This window comes from Pyrgilauda ruficollis, unplaced genomic scaffold, assembly GCF_017590135.1.
Source record: "Pyrgilauda ruficollis isolate IOZ18807 unplaced genomic scaffold, ASM1759013v1 scaffold37, whole genome shotgun sequence".
Lineage (NCBI taxonomy): Eukaryota > Metazoa > Chordata > Aves > Passeriformes > Passeridae > Pyrgilauda > Pyrgilauda ruficollis.
In genome coordinates this window covers 349,382-366,464 of record NW_024525156.1, presented here as the reverse complement: position 1 = coordinate 366,464, position 17,083 = coordinate 349,382, and the positions used below count along the sequence as shown (strand labels likewise).

At 38.1% G+C, this 17,083-nt stretch overlaps 1 protein-coding gene across 1 annotated transcript in view; it reads right to left on the bottom strand.

Annotated features, from left to right (window-relative positions):
• GALNT1 (polypeptide N-acetylgalactosaminyltransferase 1) overlaps positions 1-17,033 on the bottom strand; it is a 62,381-nt gene extending 45,348 nt beyond the window's left edge. The window contains exons 1-2 of the mRNA XM_041475937.1: positions 16,897-17,033; positions 89-319 (exon numbers count right to left, since the gene is read on the bottom strand). Of these exons, the coding sequence (XP_041331871.1) occupies positions 89-227 (139 nt within the window). The 5' untranslated portion in view covers positions 228-319; positions 16,897-17,033. The remainder of the gene's footprint in view (positions 1-88; positions 320-16,896) is intronic.
• Between the last annotated feature and the right edge of the window lie 50 nt (positions 17,034-17,083).

Here is a 17,083-nt window from a genome sequence, read left to right as displayed (position 1 = left end):
TGAGGGAAAAAAAAAAAATCCCAGATCTTTAAAAATAGTACAATTTTAAAGGAGCATAATTTAAAGAATACTTAGGCAGAAAACTTACCATCTCCAGCTGGCAGGCCTCTTTCCTTTTTCTCATCACATTTATTGCATTCACTGAAGTACAGCAATAGAAACATATCCAGAAGGACCCAAACCAAAGAGGTGGCAAGGACCACCTTGCAATATGCAAATTTTTTCATGGCACTTTAAGTCAAATACAAAAATAAAAAAGTATAAATAAAAATATCAACAGGGGTTTTTTTAATCCAGTTTGAGAGACCACGTTCTATATCTGGAAGAAAAAAAAAGAAAAAGAAAAAGAAGTCACAAAATTTACCTGAGGACAGATGCTAAAAGTAGAAATTTTAACTCCATTTTAAACGTAACAATTTCGTTCTCTTATGATGTATGCAAGAAAATTAATGTCCTATGCATTTCAGTGAGATAAGGGAATGGGGTCAGTTATAGCAGCATTATTCCAGTCCTTTATGATGTTAATGTTCACCACCTGAAACATCAAAATGAGTGACCAAAATAAAGTCCTCTGCTGAACCACTGGAAAAGAAGGTAGGCACATCTAATGATATTAGAAGAAACTCTCTGGATCCTCTGGAAACCAGGACAGCCTAAATGAATGAAAACCAGGAACATCTCGGGACGTAGGGTATCAATCTCTACTGTGTGAATCCCATGGCCCCCATTTCTCATGCCTCTCCCATGTAGCACACACTGACATTCGGGGTCCATCACTAGGAATGCTGGCCTGCAATGCCAGGATTTTACACAGGGTCTAATTGCCTGTTGCACAAGCTTCACAAAGACAAATGCTTTGCACTTTCAGCAAACCAAAAACAAACATCCCTTTTGGTAAAATAAAACAGTAGGCAAGGTTAACAAAGTGCCCATAAGCCACCAGGATCATTTACTAGGCATTCAAAGCTAAAGTTAGCAATTTTGACACTTGAACTGCCCTTATTAGCTTAATGTTTCATTATAGAGCAAACCTCAATATATTTTTTCAATGTGTATACATTACAATTTTAGAATGCCAGCCTTTGAAATTCTCTTTTGCCCTACTCAAATTACAGATTTTGTTACAGAGACTGCATACTTCCATGACTAGTAGGGCAGAATCAAGAACAGCTTTGAGCTTCCTCACATTAAAATATGGAGGGTTTAATTTTTATTTTTTTTTAACCAATACTGACATATTTCAACTCAAATACTCCTGAAATGTTCACCAGTGGGAACAGCATACCAGTTAAAACCAGAATTGTAGACACTCTTCACATAGAAAATGAAGGGAATAAAATAAGGAGACTTTAAAGACATGCTAGGATTTTACAAATTACATATACTAAGCTTTTCTTACATGCTTTCAGTGAAAACTGAAGAATTTATTGAAAAGAGAACTTTAAACACAAGCCTTTGTGCTGGTTTGGACTGGTGTAGAGTCAATTTCCTTCACTGAGACCAGTAGAGGCCGTGTTTTGTGTTTGTGCTGGAAACAGCATGGATAATTCAGGGATGTTTTTGTCACTGCTGATCAGTGCTTACACACTGTTGAGGCCTTTTCTGCTTCTCACCCCACCCCACAAGTGAGGAGACTGGGGGTGCACAAGAAACTGGAAAGGAACACAGCAGGGACAGCTGACCTCAACTGACTCAAAACCTATTCCATATCATATGGAATCATATAAAGCTCAGCATATAAAGCTGGGGCAAGAAAAATGAAGGAGGGGATGTTTGGAATGATGGCTTTTGTCTTCCCAAGCAATCACTGAATGTGATGGATCCCTGCTCTTCTGGGGATGGCTGAACATCTGCTTGTCCATGGGAAATGGTGAACAAACCCCGTGTTTTGTTTTACTTGTTTGTGCAGCTTTTGCTTTAACTCAACTCATTTTTCATTTTTATTCCTCCCAGTCTCTCCTCCATCCCACTGGGGTGGTGGGGAGTGAGTGAGAGGCTGCTACATGGGGCTTGGATTTCAGCTGGGGTTAAAACACAGCAGTTGTGACTACGCCAAAACCTCATTAAAAGCCAGCAGCGTTAAGACTGCATTTCCTTTAGTATTTCGTTGCCATAATTTGACCCCTGACTCCCCTCACCCTTCTTAAGGGAAAATACCATGACATCCTTTTGCCAAATACAGCCTATTTCTTCTTATTGGCAGCAGACATATTCCTATCTCACTCACTCCTTTACACTGGAGGATGTTCCTTTACACAGCTTTGGATGGTACAGCAACATGGGAGGGAGCCTGTGGCCTTCCGCTTGTACAAAGCTAGAAGGGTGTACAACCCTCTGCTTCCTGCACATCAAATGCCAAGAATGAATTTTGTTTGGGATCTCAGCTTGCATCTATATAGTTTTGGTGTACAGGGATGACTGTAAAAAATTAGGAGCTGCAGAAGTATCTGTAACTAACAGCCTGATGATAAAGTAACAGATGAAATTACCACAATGAAACACTAAGTGACATAAGTTATGAAAAAAAATCCCAGGGGTTGTTCAGTTAGAGGTTTTTTGGTTCTTTTTTCAATATCTTTTTTTTTTTTTTTTTTAGATAGGAGGATAGACCTGAACTCTGGGTTTTTTTCAATATCTTTTTTTTTTTTTTAAATAGATAGGAGGATAGACCTGAACTCTGGATCTTGCTGTACTATGAAATTCTGTAAAACCATCAGCAGCAGTGAAATAAAAATAAATCTGTTACAGACTACTATGTAGAAAAGAAAAACCAAACCATCATTACTCCATTACACAGTATCTGCTCTCTCATCCTGAGGGTTGTGTGAACATCCAGTCTTATAATTACAAAAGGGATATAGAAGGATTAGCAGGAACATGTGAGAAGTGCAAAAGGATGAATACAACAAAGAACAGCTTTATTATAAGACGAAAGTAGCATTTTTCCTGGCTGGAAAAGGTGTAACCTAAATCAAGTGGCAGGTCTATAAAATCAAAAGCTGTATGGAGATGGTAAATAGAGATCAACTGTTGCCTTTTACTTCTTATATTGGCAGAAATCAAGCTAATTTAACAGCAAGAGGTTAAAATCCAGAAAAGGAATTTATTCCCTACAGTGTGTAGTCACCCAGGGGAGCTGCCTGCCACCATCCCCTGCCAGTGCTGCAAGTCTCCTCATCAACTAATAAATACCAAGTCCTCACCCCTACTTTGGGTGCTCCCTGTGTGAACTGTGAACTTCAAGTCCATGCATTCCAGAAGAGTACAGTGAGGAAGTATCATTCCAGCTTCCCCTGTTCTCTGCCCTAGATATGCATATCAACCACTGGCAGAAACAAATACTGTATACAGAAAAAATTTGTCTGACATAATGCATGACTGCCCTTAAACTCTTCATACAATAGGTTTCTTCTGGTCCAACTCTGACACCATAAGAAATGATTCGGCAAAAAATCAAGTCACACCACCACCCTGCTTGTTCTTAAAGAACACAAACACTAATAAAATATGTGTTTTGAAAGAAAACTCTACCAATTCTTTCAATTTCACACTTCTTGAAGTTCAGATTTGTGGGCCATTAGGCTGTAAAACAGTGTAAAACCCACAAGAGCACAGTGCTTTGGGGTCCTCAAATTAGAAAGACACCAGGAGAACCACAATGTAGACTTGCTGCTTTATATCAAGCACTTTAGAATGCATAGCCTGGCGGTATATCTGCCTCCAACAAAAGAAAATTCCTTTGTCAGTTCAGTGAAATGTCAAAAAGACACTTTGTGAACCCTTTGAATCCTTTGAGGGTTCGAGGAAGTGATGAAAAGACAGCGATGCAAAAGTTCAACGCACAGTTTTCCATCGATAAGGCTCTTCCCTGTATCTTTAGATGAAGGCTCTCATTCTTTTGAGCGGTCTATCATCTCATGACTTAAACTGCATTTTTACCACTGCTTTTATGACAGCACTCCCCCATCTGCTTGCCCAGCAGAGCAGTGAAGCAGAGGGGCCCAGAAACTCCAATGAAGCAACTGCTCTTAGCGCACCAGAGCCTTGACCCAGAGCTCTGGGAAGAGGGCTCTGCCATCCAGGGCTTGGTTCCTCCCTCTGCTGCTGGAGAGGTGGTGGTGGCCTCAACCACAGGAGGAACACTCTGCCTGAGTGCTGCTTCTTCAGTGGAAGAGGCTACAGAGCAAAGTGAGCAAGGACGAACAGCAGGTGGATGCATCTCCACAGAGAGCTTAAAGCATCATGAGTCTGTGCCCCATGATGCAAAAAAAAAAAAAAAATAGACAGCTAAGCATTACACTCAAAGGATAAGTGAATGGAAACTCCCAAAATGGAGAAATGGAGGATGAGAGAGACAAATCCAGGAAATTGTGGCAACAGAAGTAAAGCAGGCAGATGTGCCCTTCCACAGCAATTATTGTTGTATCCCTTCCACTGAGTGGGATGCTGTTGAAAGACTGATGAATAATCCTGAGTTACATTTCCTAAGCATGTGAGGAGGTTCTCAGATAAACCAGGAGTACAAGTCAGAACAAAGCAAAAGGAGCAATAAGAACGGCACTTTAAGGACACAATTAAAAAATTTTTAAAAGGCTAAAAATAATGCAGATCCAGTGCTCATCATGAAAAGGCTAAGACACTCAATGCCTTTTTCATCTCCTTTGTTATTGGAGCCTAGAGGGAGAGTCTGCAAGAGTGAAACTTCACATGCAGGACACAGACTGGGTCAGGGATCTCTTAAACCACTTGGACATGTGCAATTCCATGGCACCAGAAAGGTGGCATCGGAAGGTGCTGAAGGAGCACGCTGATCTTGCTGCAGGGCCATTCTCTATCATCTGCGAAACGTCTGAAATGGTGATCCAGAGATTCCCAATCCTCAAGGTTAGGTAAAAAGTTATTATGAAGTAGGACAGGAGATTCTGGAGAACCATCTGCTAAGTCAGTCTCACTTCAGTCCTTGCAAAGATTATGTAAGAAATCTCACACACAAACGCACAAAACCCCAAACTAAACCAAAAAAAACCCCAACAAAATAAAGCAAACCCAATCCCAATCAGATCACCACAACACAAAAACCAAAAGGGGAACAAGGCAGTACAGACACACCAAAGCCATACCATACTTGAACATTTTGGCAACTCACTTCAATGAGAGCATTGGTTTGGTGAACAAGGGAAGAGCAGAGAATGGTGTTTGCGTTAACTTCAACAGGGACTGTGACAGTCCTCCAGAGTACTTTTTCAGAACTTAATGAGATTTAATCTAAAGAAGTGGGTTATCAGGGGGGTGGACAGCTAGCTGGACCAGCAGGCTTTATGGGTTCTGACCAGCCATACAAAGTCCAGCTGACAGACAACCACTGGTGAGAGCTCTCTGAGGCCAAAACTGGAGCTGACACTTGCTAGTGTCTTTACTGAGAAGCTGAGCTGAAAGCATGCTCAGCAAGGTTGCTGGTGACACCCAGCTGGGCTGGAGCATGCAGACAATACCCTGAAACAACATGCAGGAAGGAATGGATCTGGGTGGCCAATTCAAGGGACATTCAAAGGCTAGAAAAACAGGCCAGTTAAAACCTCAAATATTCAGTAACTAAAAAGTACAAATTCCATTCTTAAAGGTCAAGTTGGATGACGGTCTGAGCAACTTGATCTAGCTGGTGGCATCCCTGCCCATGGCAGGGGCTTGGAACTAGAATATGACCTTTGAAGTTCCTTCTGACTGAAACTATCTTATGATTCTACGAGTATTATCTGTATAGGCTGGGTACTACCTGCTAGGAAGCTGCTCTGCAGGAAGAAACCTTTGGAGACCGAGAGCAAATACAAAATGAATCAGCAGTGTGTTCTTATGGCAAAGAAAGTCAACTGCATTTACAAACCAGCCTAGCAACCACAGAAATAACCCCCAGATGCATAGACTTACTAATTGCATTTACCTACAGAGTAATGTAATAGAATTGAAGATTTTTGCAAAACCAAGTATTTTTCATCCCTTCAGAATACTGGATTATAGATTACAAAACCCTTATACTATGGAAGAAAAAGGAGTATTAAAAACACCTTGGAAAAGGTAGGAACAAAGGTTGTACTTTATCAAGAATAAAGTGAAAAGAGGAAAAATGGGTACATTCAAGTCTTGTTACTTTTGAAGGTCAAGTGAATTTTTCTTCCCCGTGACAAAATCCATGATGCATTTGACACTACAGGAAAAGGTCATCTTTAAAATTACTGCTCATATAAAGAGCATTGTTTCACTTAACAACCTCTTTTACAAACACAGTTGGCATGGGAAAGAAAACTTACTCTTTTTCAGTATAGCACAAAAATACTCAGTCTTTATCTCTGTTTATACTAGTGATCAGTTTTCAATACGACTTTGTAGCAGACTTGACAAAGGATTTCATTGCCATTATTCAGCTAAATCAGGATTCTACACTGGATGCAGCACGTAACCAGACAAAGCTGATGTAGAGTTTGTTTTCCAGAACTTCAGATTTGAACAAACAGAAGCTGGCACAAAATAAGGGCTCGTCAAAATCCTGACACAACATTTACTATGTTTAAGCTATTAATATCAATTTAAACCAAATGGAAAATGATTAACTGAACAGCATCTAAGGAAAGATTGATGGCCTAACTAAAACTGAATTTTGAGCTTCTCAGTCTACTTAGTAATGAGGGAGAAAAATTGGCATACTGTAAGGTAACATATTAGGCATGTGTATGGATTTTTGAGCAAATTGCTAAAAAATTGAGCCAATGCAAATTGTTGTGAGCATTGTCTACAACTCCGTACCTCTGAACTATTAGTGAGGCCAATCCCATTGGTTACATCCATATTTGAAAACAGAAGTGATGCCAACACTACAAGCAGGTTCCAGAACTACTTTTGCTGCTGTGCTGATGTGTTTTGTTTTGTTATTTTTTTCTTTTTTACTGGCCCATGCTCTAAATTGGTTCTAGTGCTTGTTTGCAGAGAACACATTACCATCAGAACTTCAGTAAACAGGTTGGTTTGAGGATAAACAAAGCACTACCTTTCAATGCTGTGAAAGCAAGTGATAAAAAACCATTTAAATTAGGTCAGCCCATCAACTGTGGAAAACAGATTATTCTTCATCTTTTTCACAGTAACACAAATGCATCCAGTAAATTTCAACAGGCAAAAATAATATTAAAGAGTTTTAGGATGCCGGTAGTCTTCTTCTCAGAAGTTAATATAAGAGAAGACTATTTCATGGAGCTATGCTCATTTGATGGATTTTGAAAGGTTTTATTATTCATCTGTTCAGCACAATTCAGCAAGTAAGTTCTGAGGAGGTGACGAGAGAAAGCAGATCATACTAGTCTCAACAGTATGAAAACAATTCATTAAAAGCAAACCTGCACTTCAGAAAAATCTGAGAAATGTAGGTCAGTACAATAAATTCCTATTCTTCTCGCTCTGAGTAGGAAGACTATACTTTTAATTCATCAGAAGCAATTTTTTAATTCACAAGTCAATTTTTTAATTGACCATTTGAAAAAATATTAATTATGTTTCTAAAAAATGCTGGGTCTTAGAATCGAGTCAGAATAACAAACATAGAAGTGGCTGACTACAGTTGAAAAACAAGGATGAACTTCATACACAAAGGCAGAAGCTATTGTTTCATCCCACCTTTCCTACCATTTAACAGAATGCATTATACCTACAAAAGTAGCTCTTGTGAGGTTAAAATCTCTCATCACATAGAAAAGCAATACCAAAAATGGAACAAGAGTTATGCACTCCAACTACTGCTTACAGCTGTATGGAACTACGTGACTGTGTACTTGAACCTCTGGTTCTCCCCATTCAGAATTACAGAATCATAGAATACTTCAGGTTGGAAGGGACCTTCTTACCCAAGAGGTCTTTACTTAACCTCTAAACTTTTAAGATCAGTTCTAAATACTTCTACTTAGTAAGGAAATAACATTTCTCAATTGAAAAAATTGGCTTTTAAAAAGTTTGGCTTTTAAAACACCTTCTTTCAGTTAATGCAAGAAAGTTAATTGAAAATGCAATGCTATTTTGGTACCTGTAGTTTTCAGAAACAGCTATAGTTATTGAACTTCTAAAAACAGTTTATAATTTTGCAAATCAGTGTTTAGTGGTTTCTCAAATGAGTTTGTAAAAATGCCAAATTCCCTCAATACAGCATTTTTGGGAATGGAACAAAAGATCATTTATACAACTGCTCAAAATTAAAACCTTTGAAATCACTTAAATTACACTCTTTCCCAGTCGTAGTCAGACCTGTGCTTGCAGGAAGAAACTGCAGTGGGCAAGGCTTCAAAGGACCAGAAGAACAATATTTTAATCAAATAATAAAAGTTCAAACCAATTCATTGCACAGAATTTGGATTTACATTCTTTTTTCCCAGCAATTTTTGATATGCAAGAAAAGGAATAAATTGATCCAGGAGGGAGATGAAATATTCCCTATCAGAATATCACTGTAAATATTGCAAGAGCTCAAGAGGATAGCTAAGATTTGGAAATTAAGAACATAATAAAAATACAAAGACTACTGCTGTCATATAACCAGCTGAGATTCAATAGATGTCTGCTCTATGACTTTGAAGTAGATTTCAAATGTCTGAGGCAACAACTTCATTTCTCTGTTGTTCTACAGGTTACATAAGATTTATCTAAAGCCAGACATCTCATTCAGGGATTCTTCACACATTCCCATTCTCTCAACTGCTCTAAAATTTAAAACATACTTCTAGTATGTCCAGTGAGAGATCAAAATACATTAATTAATATTGCCAATCTGAAAACAATAAAAAACAACTATACATCTTTTTACAGAACCGCTTCAAATATTTGGCGCACATCATTAGCCCAGGTTAACTGCAACACATAAGAAAATGAATACACAGATATACAACACCCTGAAGCAAAGAGAAATAGTTGTTTACACGGGCATTACGGTATTGGCTGTTACAGACCTGGCAGGTAAGTTCAAATCACTACTGTTCAAATCTTTTCCCTCTTAGACTGAACAGCAGAACTGCCTCTGGTGACAGGTGCAGAATAGGCAATCCTTTTTGGAAAGCAGATTTATAAGCCAAAAGACAGTTATTTTCCTGAAACAACTGCAGTCTTAAATTGGGTTACTGACACCTCAGATGCTGACAGAGAGCGAACATTCCTCTTCCAAGCCATAGCTGCTATGGATGCACACTCTGGGAGGGCTACTGAGGATGCTTGACTAAGAGAAAGAGCCAGCTTGAGAATACAGGCAGTATTTTCATCACTGAGTATCAGAGGCAGCACGAAGACAATGAGCACTTCATGAGTGAAAAGCTTTTGTTGTTAACAGCAGCAAGAGATGATTTAAACACTAAGCTCATAAAGCCTTGACATGCAATAATCAATGGCTGAAGATGCATCAGTAAGACCTATTTGAGCCTTCTGCAACCCTTCACAGCAGCCTAGAAGGCTGAAGTGGACTAGAACCACTGGAATAGTTTTTCTTTTTGGAAGATTCACAGATGGTGACCCAGCACTTAGCTTTTTCAGCACAGCAACACTCCTGCCAATCAGCATCCCAGAGCTATAAACTGACTCCAGTTTTTAATAACTCCCTGAAGAGCTGTGTTAGCTGGTCTTTCAACCCCAACACTACAGGACTTTTAGAGAAAAATTGAGGTCACATCAACACAGGTGTTCTAGGTGAGGACCTCCATTTCCTCAAGAAAAACAATCTGTCATGTGAGGTACAGAGTGTGCAAGTTTACCATTACTCAAAAGAAACAGCTTAAAACTAAGTAATTTTAGGCTCCCTATTGGATCTAAATGGTCTCTAAAGAAATTAAAAGCTGAACTACCCAAAATTTATATTGCAGTGGAGTAGTGTCACAGTAGCAGAGATTAGGCTATTAGTACACTATTAGCTGTCTGCAAGGAAAAGCTCTAAACACCTCCACATGTTTTAGGTGCTCAGTCTTGTGACAGGATGTAACACAGTGTGAAGGTTTCTAGCCAAAAGCAGCATCACCTGGCCTTACAAGGCATGAGTTTCCTAAGAAACAAAGCATGCAAGCAGTCAAGGATTTCTAATAATCAAGGACTCATACATTTCCAAAAACTGTTTTAAATAACTTGGCAAGTGCCAGTTGAGCTGTAAGTAGAATAGACTACCTGATAGGACTTTTTCTAAATTAAAAATTATTTCTGAAAAAAATTAAATTTAGCATTGTGAGCAAGCTTGTTTAAGAAATCATATGCACTAGATTAGACTATGTGGAAGTAAAACCACAGTAAACTGTTTCATATTCTCAATGCTCATATTTTCCGTCTTCCTTTACAATGTTTCTGCACAGTTCAGAAAATCAAATTGACTTCCAAAATGTTTTAAAAGTTTAACATTAACATGTCTAACGAACTCAGAATTTACCAGCTGAGACAGAACTAAAATGGACATTATCCTTGTCAATAGGTCTTCAAACAAATGTGTCAAATAATAGAAGTTTCGGCAGATTTTACTTTCTTCAGTCTGCACATGTCAACACTCAAAAATGTCAGGCAGAATTTCCTTTTGAAATATTTTGAAAAAATAAGCAAATTCTTCTTGAAAGCAGCAATGAACACAGACAAAAGGGTTTCAAATTCACTCTCTATTCTGCTATTAAGTTAGAAGAGAAGAAAACTAGAAACTCAGGTGTCAGTATGAAATAATTACAAATTTCAAGGACAAGTCCTTCACTACTTGAAGGTCAGGTGAATTCACCATCACAAAACTAGCTACATATTTTTCATAGAAAAAAACCTATGCAGGCTCTGAACAATCAAATGAATAAATCTTAAACAAGACATCCCTGACATCTTCCTTGCATGTTGTGAGAAATTATTAAATATTTCAAGCTAAGTCTCAAATGTTCAAAAATATCAAATCTCCATAAAGCTTCTCATTATTTTTAGGTATGTCTCAAAGCCACAAGCTACAGTGGAATAAAATTGTTCATTAATCCTTCAAACACTTTTAAAGATGGCAGAAAATTACACGGGCAAATAGCCATCATTAAGGATGAATCACCAGTGGGCAAGAATTTGATTTAAAGAAAAGCAGAGTAAGCTAATTAAAGGAAAAAAATTATAGAGGAGACTTCTGGAAACATTGGGTAAATTGCAGTCAATAGATTCAATCATCTTTCTGTGAGTAAGTGCAGAAACCTCTAATCCTGAAAACTTTCTACTGTAGATTAAAAATCCAGCAGGGAAAATTGAAAAAATACCAAATATCTTTGAAGAACACTTTTTCTCTGCCTTCAGCATATGTGAAAAATATTCAAAATAGTGTTTTAGAAGAAAAGCTTTGAAATAAGCACAGGTAAAGAAAAATTCATCATACATGTTGGGGCTATAGGGTGTTTATCATAGAGAAGCTGACTGAATTCTGCCTAGAGTAACAGCAGAACTTGCTGAAAAATCAAATGCAGATATCAAGTTAAAAACTCCTGAAAAAATAACATACATGTGTGACTGATGGTGAAGACTTGAAGAATTAGAATATACAATTTGAAAACATACAGGTGACAATCACTTAACACACAGTGGGTTCTACCACCACAAGTAAAATGAAGAATGGTATTTCAAGTAGAATGAAGAATGGCAAAGAATTCAAACAAGTTAATAAGTTTTACCTCTCATTCTTTAAAAGTGCCACTGCAGATAGTTTAAAAAAAAATCAAAAAGAACCACACCTCGTCATGTCTAGGGAAACACCCAAATTCTAGCCCAAATAAGTCAGCACACTTGCAGGCTAAACACTTTTTGAAATACAGAGAAAACATCAGCTCTCCATCCAAAAAAGTCTAGCAACAACAACAACAACAAAAAAACCAAAACAAAACAAAAAAACCCCAAAAAAACCAAAACAAAAACAAAAACAAAAAAAAACACCAAAAACAAAACAAAAAACAAAACAAAAAAAAAAAACAAAAAAAAAAAAAAAAAAAAAAAAAAAAAAAAAAAAAAAAAGAAAAAACCACCACCCCAGAATGTGTAGGTGTTTCTCTTTCTCTAGCAAGAAAAGACTGATCAGATATGGAGAAAAAAAAAGAAAAGCTAGCATTGTCAAATTTTGGGATACATTAAAGTTTTGCAATGTTTCTCCCAAAAAACTTGTGCTCCTTTGGTTTATATCCATAGGCAAATAAAAAGCCTACCTAGAGTGCAAAAAGGCTGTATTTATAGAGAAAAGCAATGCAGCTTTTAAGCATACAATCCCAGATAAGCCTGTTCTCACATCACAAAGCTGTGTGCTCAGCAGGTAACTTCTGCTGCTGACAACTGTTCTGTACTTAATTAACACACACAGTATTGCACTACAGAGAAGATTCTTCACATCCATCCTTCCCTTTCCCCTTTAGACTCACTTGTTTTAGATGGAGTTTTTCTTAATTCTGTCTTTCCAGAGATCACTGACAACAGAAATTTGAGAAATACCACACTTGTAAGTCCTTTGTTTCAATTGTCAATCCATGAAAATGTACACATGGTATAAAAAGAACCATGAGATTTTCTTCAACCATGAGACTCAAATTTTTTCCATGTAAAGTTTATTTCTAAAATAGGCAACATCCAAATTTTGGGTTCTACACTGAAGAGGTGAAGAAGAAAAGAGATCTCAGATAAAAAGCTAAAAAGGCAGAATAATAAATGCTGAGTTCTGGAAATTCTTTAGAACTTGAGAAAACTTTCAAGACTGGACAAGGCAAGAGAAAGTGATGGGGAGATGTTAGAACAGTTTTCAAGCAGACTGTTGTTGCAATGGCTCTTCTTCAGGACTAGAGTCCTGGAACTTTGTCCATGTGCAGTCCTGGCCTTAAGCACTGGTACTGGTATCTGCAAAGGAACTGAGCTTCAGCTCTAGAATTCAGACTCCAGGTGAGCTGCAGATATGCTGACCTGTGATGCCTGACATCACAAGAGAATTCACAGGGTATCAGTACTGCCCATTTTGAGCAAAGGCTGGTTTCTCACTGAGACATTCTCACCACAGAGTTCTACTCTCCCTTTCCTTTTCAGTGCCTTTTTCCCTTTGCTGTTCAAGCAAGCAAGTTATCCCTAACTCTGGCAGGGAGCAGCTATGACCAGTTCAGATCCCTGCAAGCAGATGCCCCCTCCTACCCCACTGCTCTTACACTGCATCTCCTAGTTTGCCACCATACCAACAAAAATCAAGATAACGTAGAGACAGGATGGAAAATGATCTGCTACTGCTGGACTCAACACTGTAAAAGAAGAGGAGAAAGTGACAGAAGAACCCACCCATCTAAGAAATATAAAGCAGCCCATATGATTCAAAAAGCCTGGGGCACAGAGTATCCACCCATCCAATAAATGTGACCCATCCAATAAATATGTATCTGCAACAGTAAAAGTGGATAAATACGAGCCACATCACAGAGATTTTAATTGGTCATGCACATATTTCTTCCCAGCTTTCAACTTCATTGAAAAATATATAAAAATTTTACATTCAAGTTCATTTTTGGTCAAAAGCAGTACTATGGAAAAGATAAGTTGAGTTCCACAGAAATAAAAGTCCTATTTTGTCAATTGCTTTAAAAATCTGCACTTTTAAAAAAAAAAAAAAAAGAACAAACTGATCATGCTTTGAGATAATTTATGGGAGAAAATGCTAGAAAAGCAAAAATCAATAAAACTGTAAAAAATTAGTTTTCACTTAGGCCATGAAAATTAAACAAAGTCATTTTCGAAAGAAGATGCAAATTCTGCATTATTCTGTAATAAATGCACCTCAAATATTGCTCCATTTTATTTCTTGAATATTTATTTTTGTTTCTTAAATATATCTTAGAAAAAAAATTGGCAGATTCTCTCAGACATTAAATTTCAAGACTATACTCTTAAAGCTAGTGATTCCAAAATATGTTTTTCATCTGGCCTAACTTGTAAATTTTCATCCTAGTTTGACAAATTTAAATAAAGTAGCCATATCATGATATAGAAAATGCATCAGTAAGGTAAAAAAATTAAAAAATAAAAAAATTTTTTATTTGCTGCACTGTACAGCAGTCCAGAGAAGTCTGAAGAGTGGGATATGCAATTTGAGGCAGAAAGATTATTTTGTGGAAGAGCTCACTTGTTTCCCCAGTTACCTATAAGTGTGATGATAACAATTTTCTGCATAGTTTCATAGGGAAAACAATCAGCAGAACATTCAGGAAGGCAGGTATGCATCAGACTTCAGTGAAGTACTTCAATTTCTTCAAATACTTTGGTGCTTATTACTTAGCTTTTCTTTTTTTTTCTCCAGAAACTGTCAGACACTTCATGAAAAAAACAGCTAGTGTATTTAATTTGACATCAAATTATTTTTGAAGGTATAAAGCTTGTAGCAACTTCAGCTGTTTTACAATTCAAAATTAATTCCTGACTAGAAGCCAAGAGACAAACAGGTCGCCATAAAAAAGGTCAATCTGTCAGACAATATTAAAGAAAGGAATGTGATGGAACTGTTCTGGAAATTCAATTATATATTAATTGAAAATCACAGAATTTGAGAAATAAAATCACTGCTAAAATTTAAATTAAATCAGAGATCCGAATTTTTTTAAAATATCTTCTAAAACTCTGTTCTCTAAGATAATTAAAATTACTCTTCAATACCTTTTCTGGAAGATTTTCACCTGCTCTGAAAGCTCTAGAATCTTTAAAAGGAGAGAGTAGACATGCCTTAGAAGCCAGACCGTGGTTAAAGATTTATCAGCACACTATTACTGCGTAAGTAGCTGCTACTCCAACACACCAGCCTTCTGCTCTGCCAGCAAAAATCTACACAGCAACAAAGAAACTTAATCAGAGAACTGACAACTGAAAAATAACCAAGAACAATTGTGTTTATTCAGCCACATTAGTCTCTCAGTGCAGACTCAGACCAATCAGGTATTCTCCCCAAAAGAAGTTATTTCTACTCAAATCTGTGACCAACATTAGTCAGTAACCACAGAAGAGGTGATTGGGCTACCATGAAAAAAAATTAGTGAAGATACCACTTGAGTGACAAAAAGAAGTAAACCCAGAAGTAAAAAATTTGCTCTACTTTTTTTTACCCTAGATTTTTTTTCTTATCAGCCTCTACTACTAAAGAGAATTAGGTAGTAATTTTGGATATACTTTTTCCTCTCCTCTAAACTGATACTTGTCCCAGTTATACCTCTGAAGCACTGATTTTAAGACTACATGTTAGATCTTTTGAAGTTGACTGGAAAAGAACCCACTCAAAACATGAAACACACTTTTCCCATTTTACAATGCTGAACCTGAACTTCAGAACTGGACCCAAAGAGTCCTTCAGAACTCAGTCTGTGGAAACTAATCTTTGAAAACTGCTAATAGATTTCAGCAAAGAAAAAAATCAGCATGAAAAATTAGCACAAAATGTCAATACCAATGATTCCAAGTGCAGGACACCATTTAACACACTAAATACAACTGCACTGATTAAACTTTTCTGCCAAAGGAAATGGACCTGTTATACCACATCTTTGCCTGTCCATCCCAATAAACTTTGGTTTTCCATCTTGCTTCAATCAAGCTTAAAAAAAAGCGTAGGAGACGCACACACAGAGGAGTCTTCAGGAGTACTCAGCTGTTAAACACCTCACTGCACAGTCAATGACTACACAGTGGTAGTTTAATAAATCATCTTTGGTCTGACAAGGATGCTTTAAGGGTACTGTGTTTGTTGTAGAAACACAGAAAATAAAACTCAGGCTTTCTTAGGTCATCTGGATGGAAAGTTCATCTGAATTCCAGTTCACTGGACTGAATAACTCTTCAAGACCTACAGAGAGGGTAAAGGTAAATTTAGGAAAACTAATAATGAGGTCCTTTATCCACTTGGACACTATGCTTCCCAACACTCAGAGAAAGCTACAGTAACAGTTTAATTAGGTCTGCACTAATATCTAAAGGGATTCTCATGGAAACTTGTTTAATAGCTGCAGACAACTGAACTGGTCCGACAGGATGTGGAAGGAACAGTAAAATATGGAATATGCATGCAGACTATTGACCCTGGCTGGATTCCAGGTGCCCACCAAAGTCACTGTCCCATCCCTCCTCAGCTGGACAAGGGAAAGAAAATATAACAAAGGGTTTGTGAGCCAAGGTAAGGGCAGGGAGAAATCTCCCGCCATCAGGCAAAACAGACTCAACATGGGGAAACCAGTTCAGTTCATTACCAATCAAATCAGAGTAGGATGAGAAATAAAACCAAATCTTTAAAAAACTTTCCTCCCACCCCTCCCATCTCCCTAAGCTCAACTTCTCTCCCAGTTTTCTCAACCCTCTCCTCCTGCTAACAGCACAGGGGAACAGAGAATGAGGGTTAAAGCCAGTTCTTCACATCCTGGCTCTGCCTCTCCTTCCTCCACAGAGGGAGGATTACTGACACTGCTCCCCTGCTCCCACAGGAAGCAGCCCTTGACAAACTTCTCCAACCTGAGTCCTTCCCATGTGCTGCAGCTCCTCATGCACTGCTCCAGCAATGCTCTCTTCCATGGGGTGCAGTCCTTCAGGAACCCTGGTCTAGCAGGGGTTTCCTACACAATACCCCAGAGACTCTACCACTCTAAGTGATGGGCTCAGCCTTGGCCAGTGGCAGGTCCCTCTGGGAGATGACTGGCACTGCTTCCATTGGACACAGGGGAAGTTTCTAGCTGTTTCTCAGAGAAGATGCCTCTAAGTAAGTCACTAGCAAAGCCTTGCCACACAAACCAGTGGGATCCAGTGACAAAGCACACATGCAGTCATTTGCTCTGAAACACACCCAAAGCAGACAGACCTGACCAAAGCATCAAAAATTCCTGGAACACATTTTGTACTCACCTCTTCTGCAGGTTTACAGCCATCTGGATAGTCCACTAGCACTGGTGGCAAAATCCTGGCACATTGCTGCAGAGCACCTGTGGCAGGAACCGTACAGCAGCAGACTGGCCTAGGCCATTCCAACATGAACGTAGAAGCAAAAGAGGTATTCCACCAGAAAGGTCTCAAGGGTGTCCTAGAGGAAAAA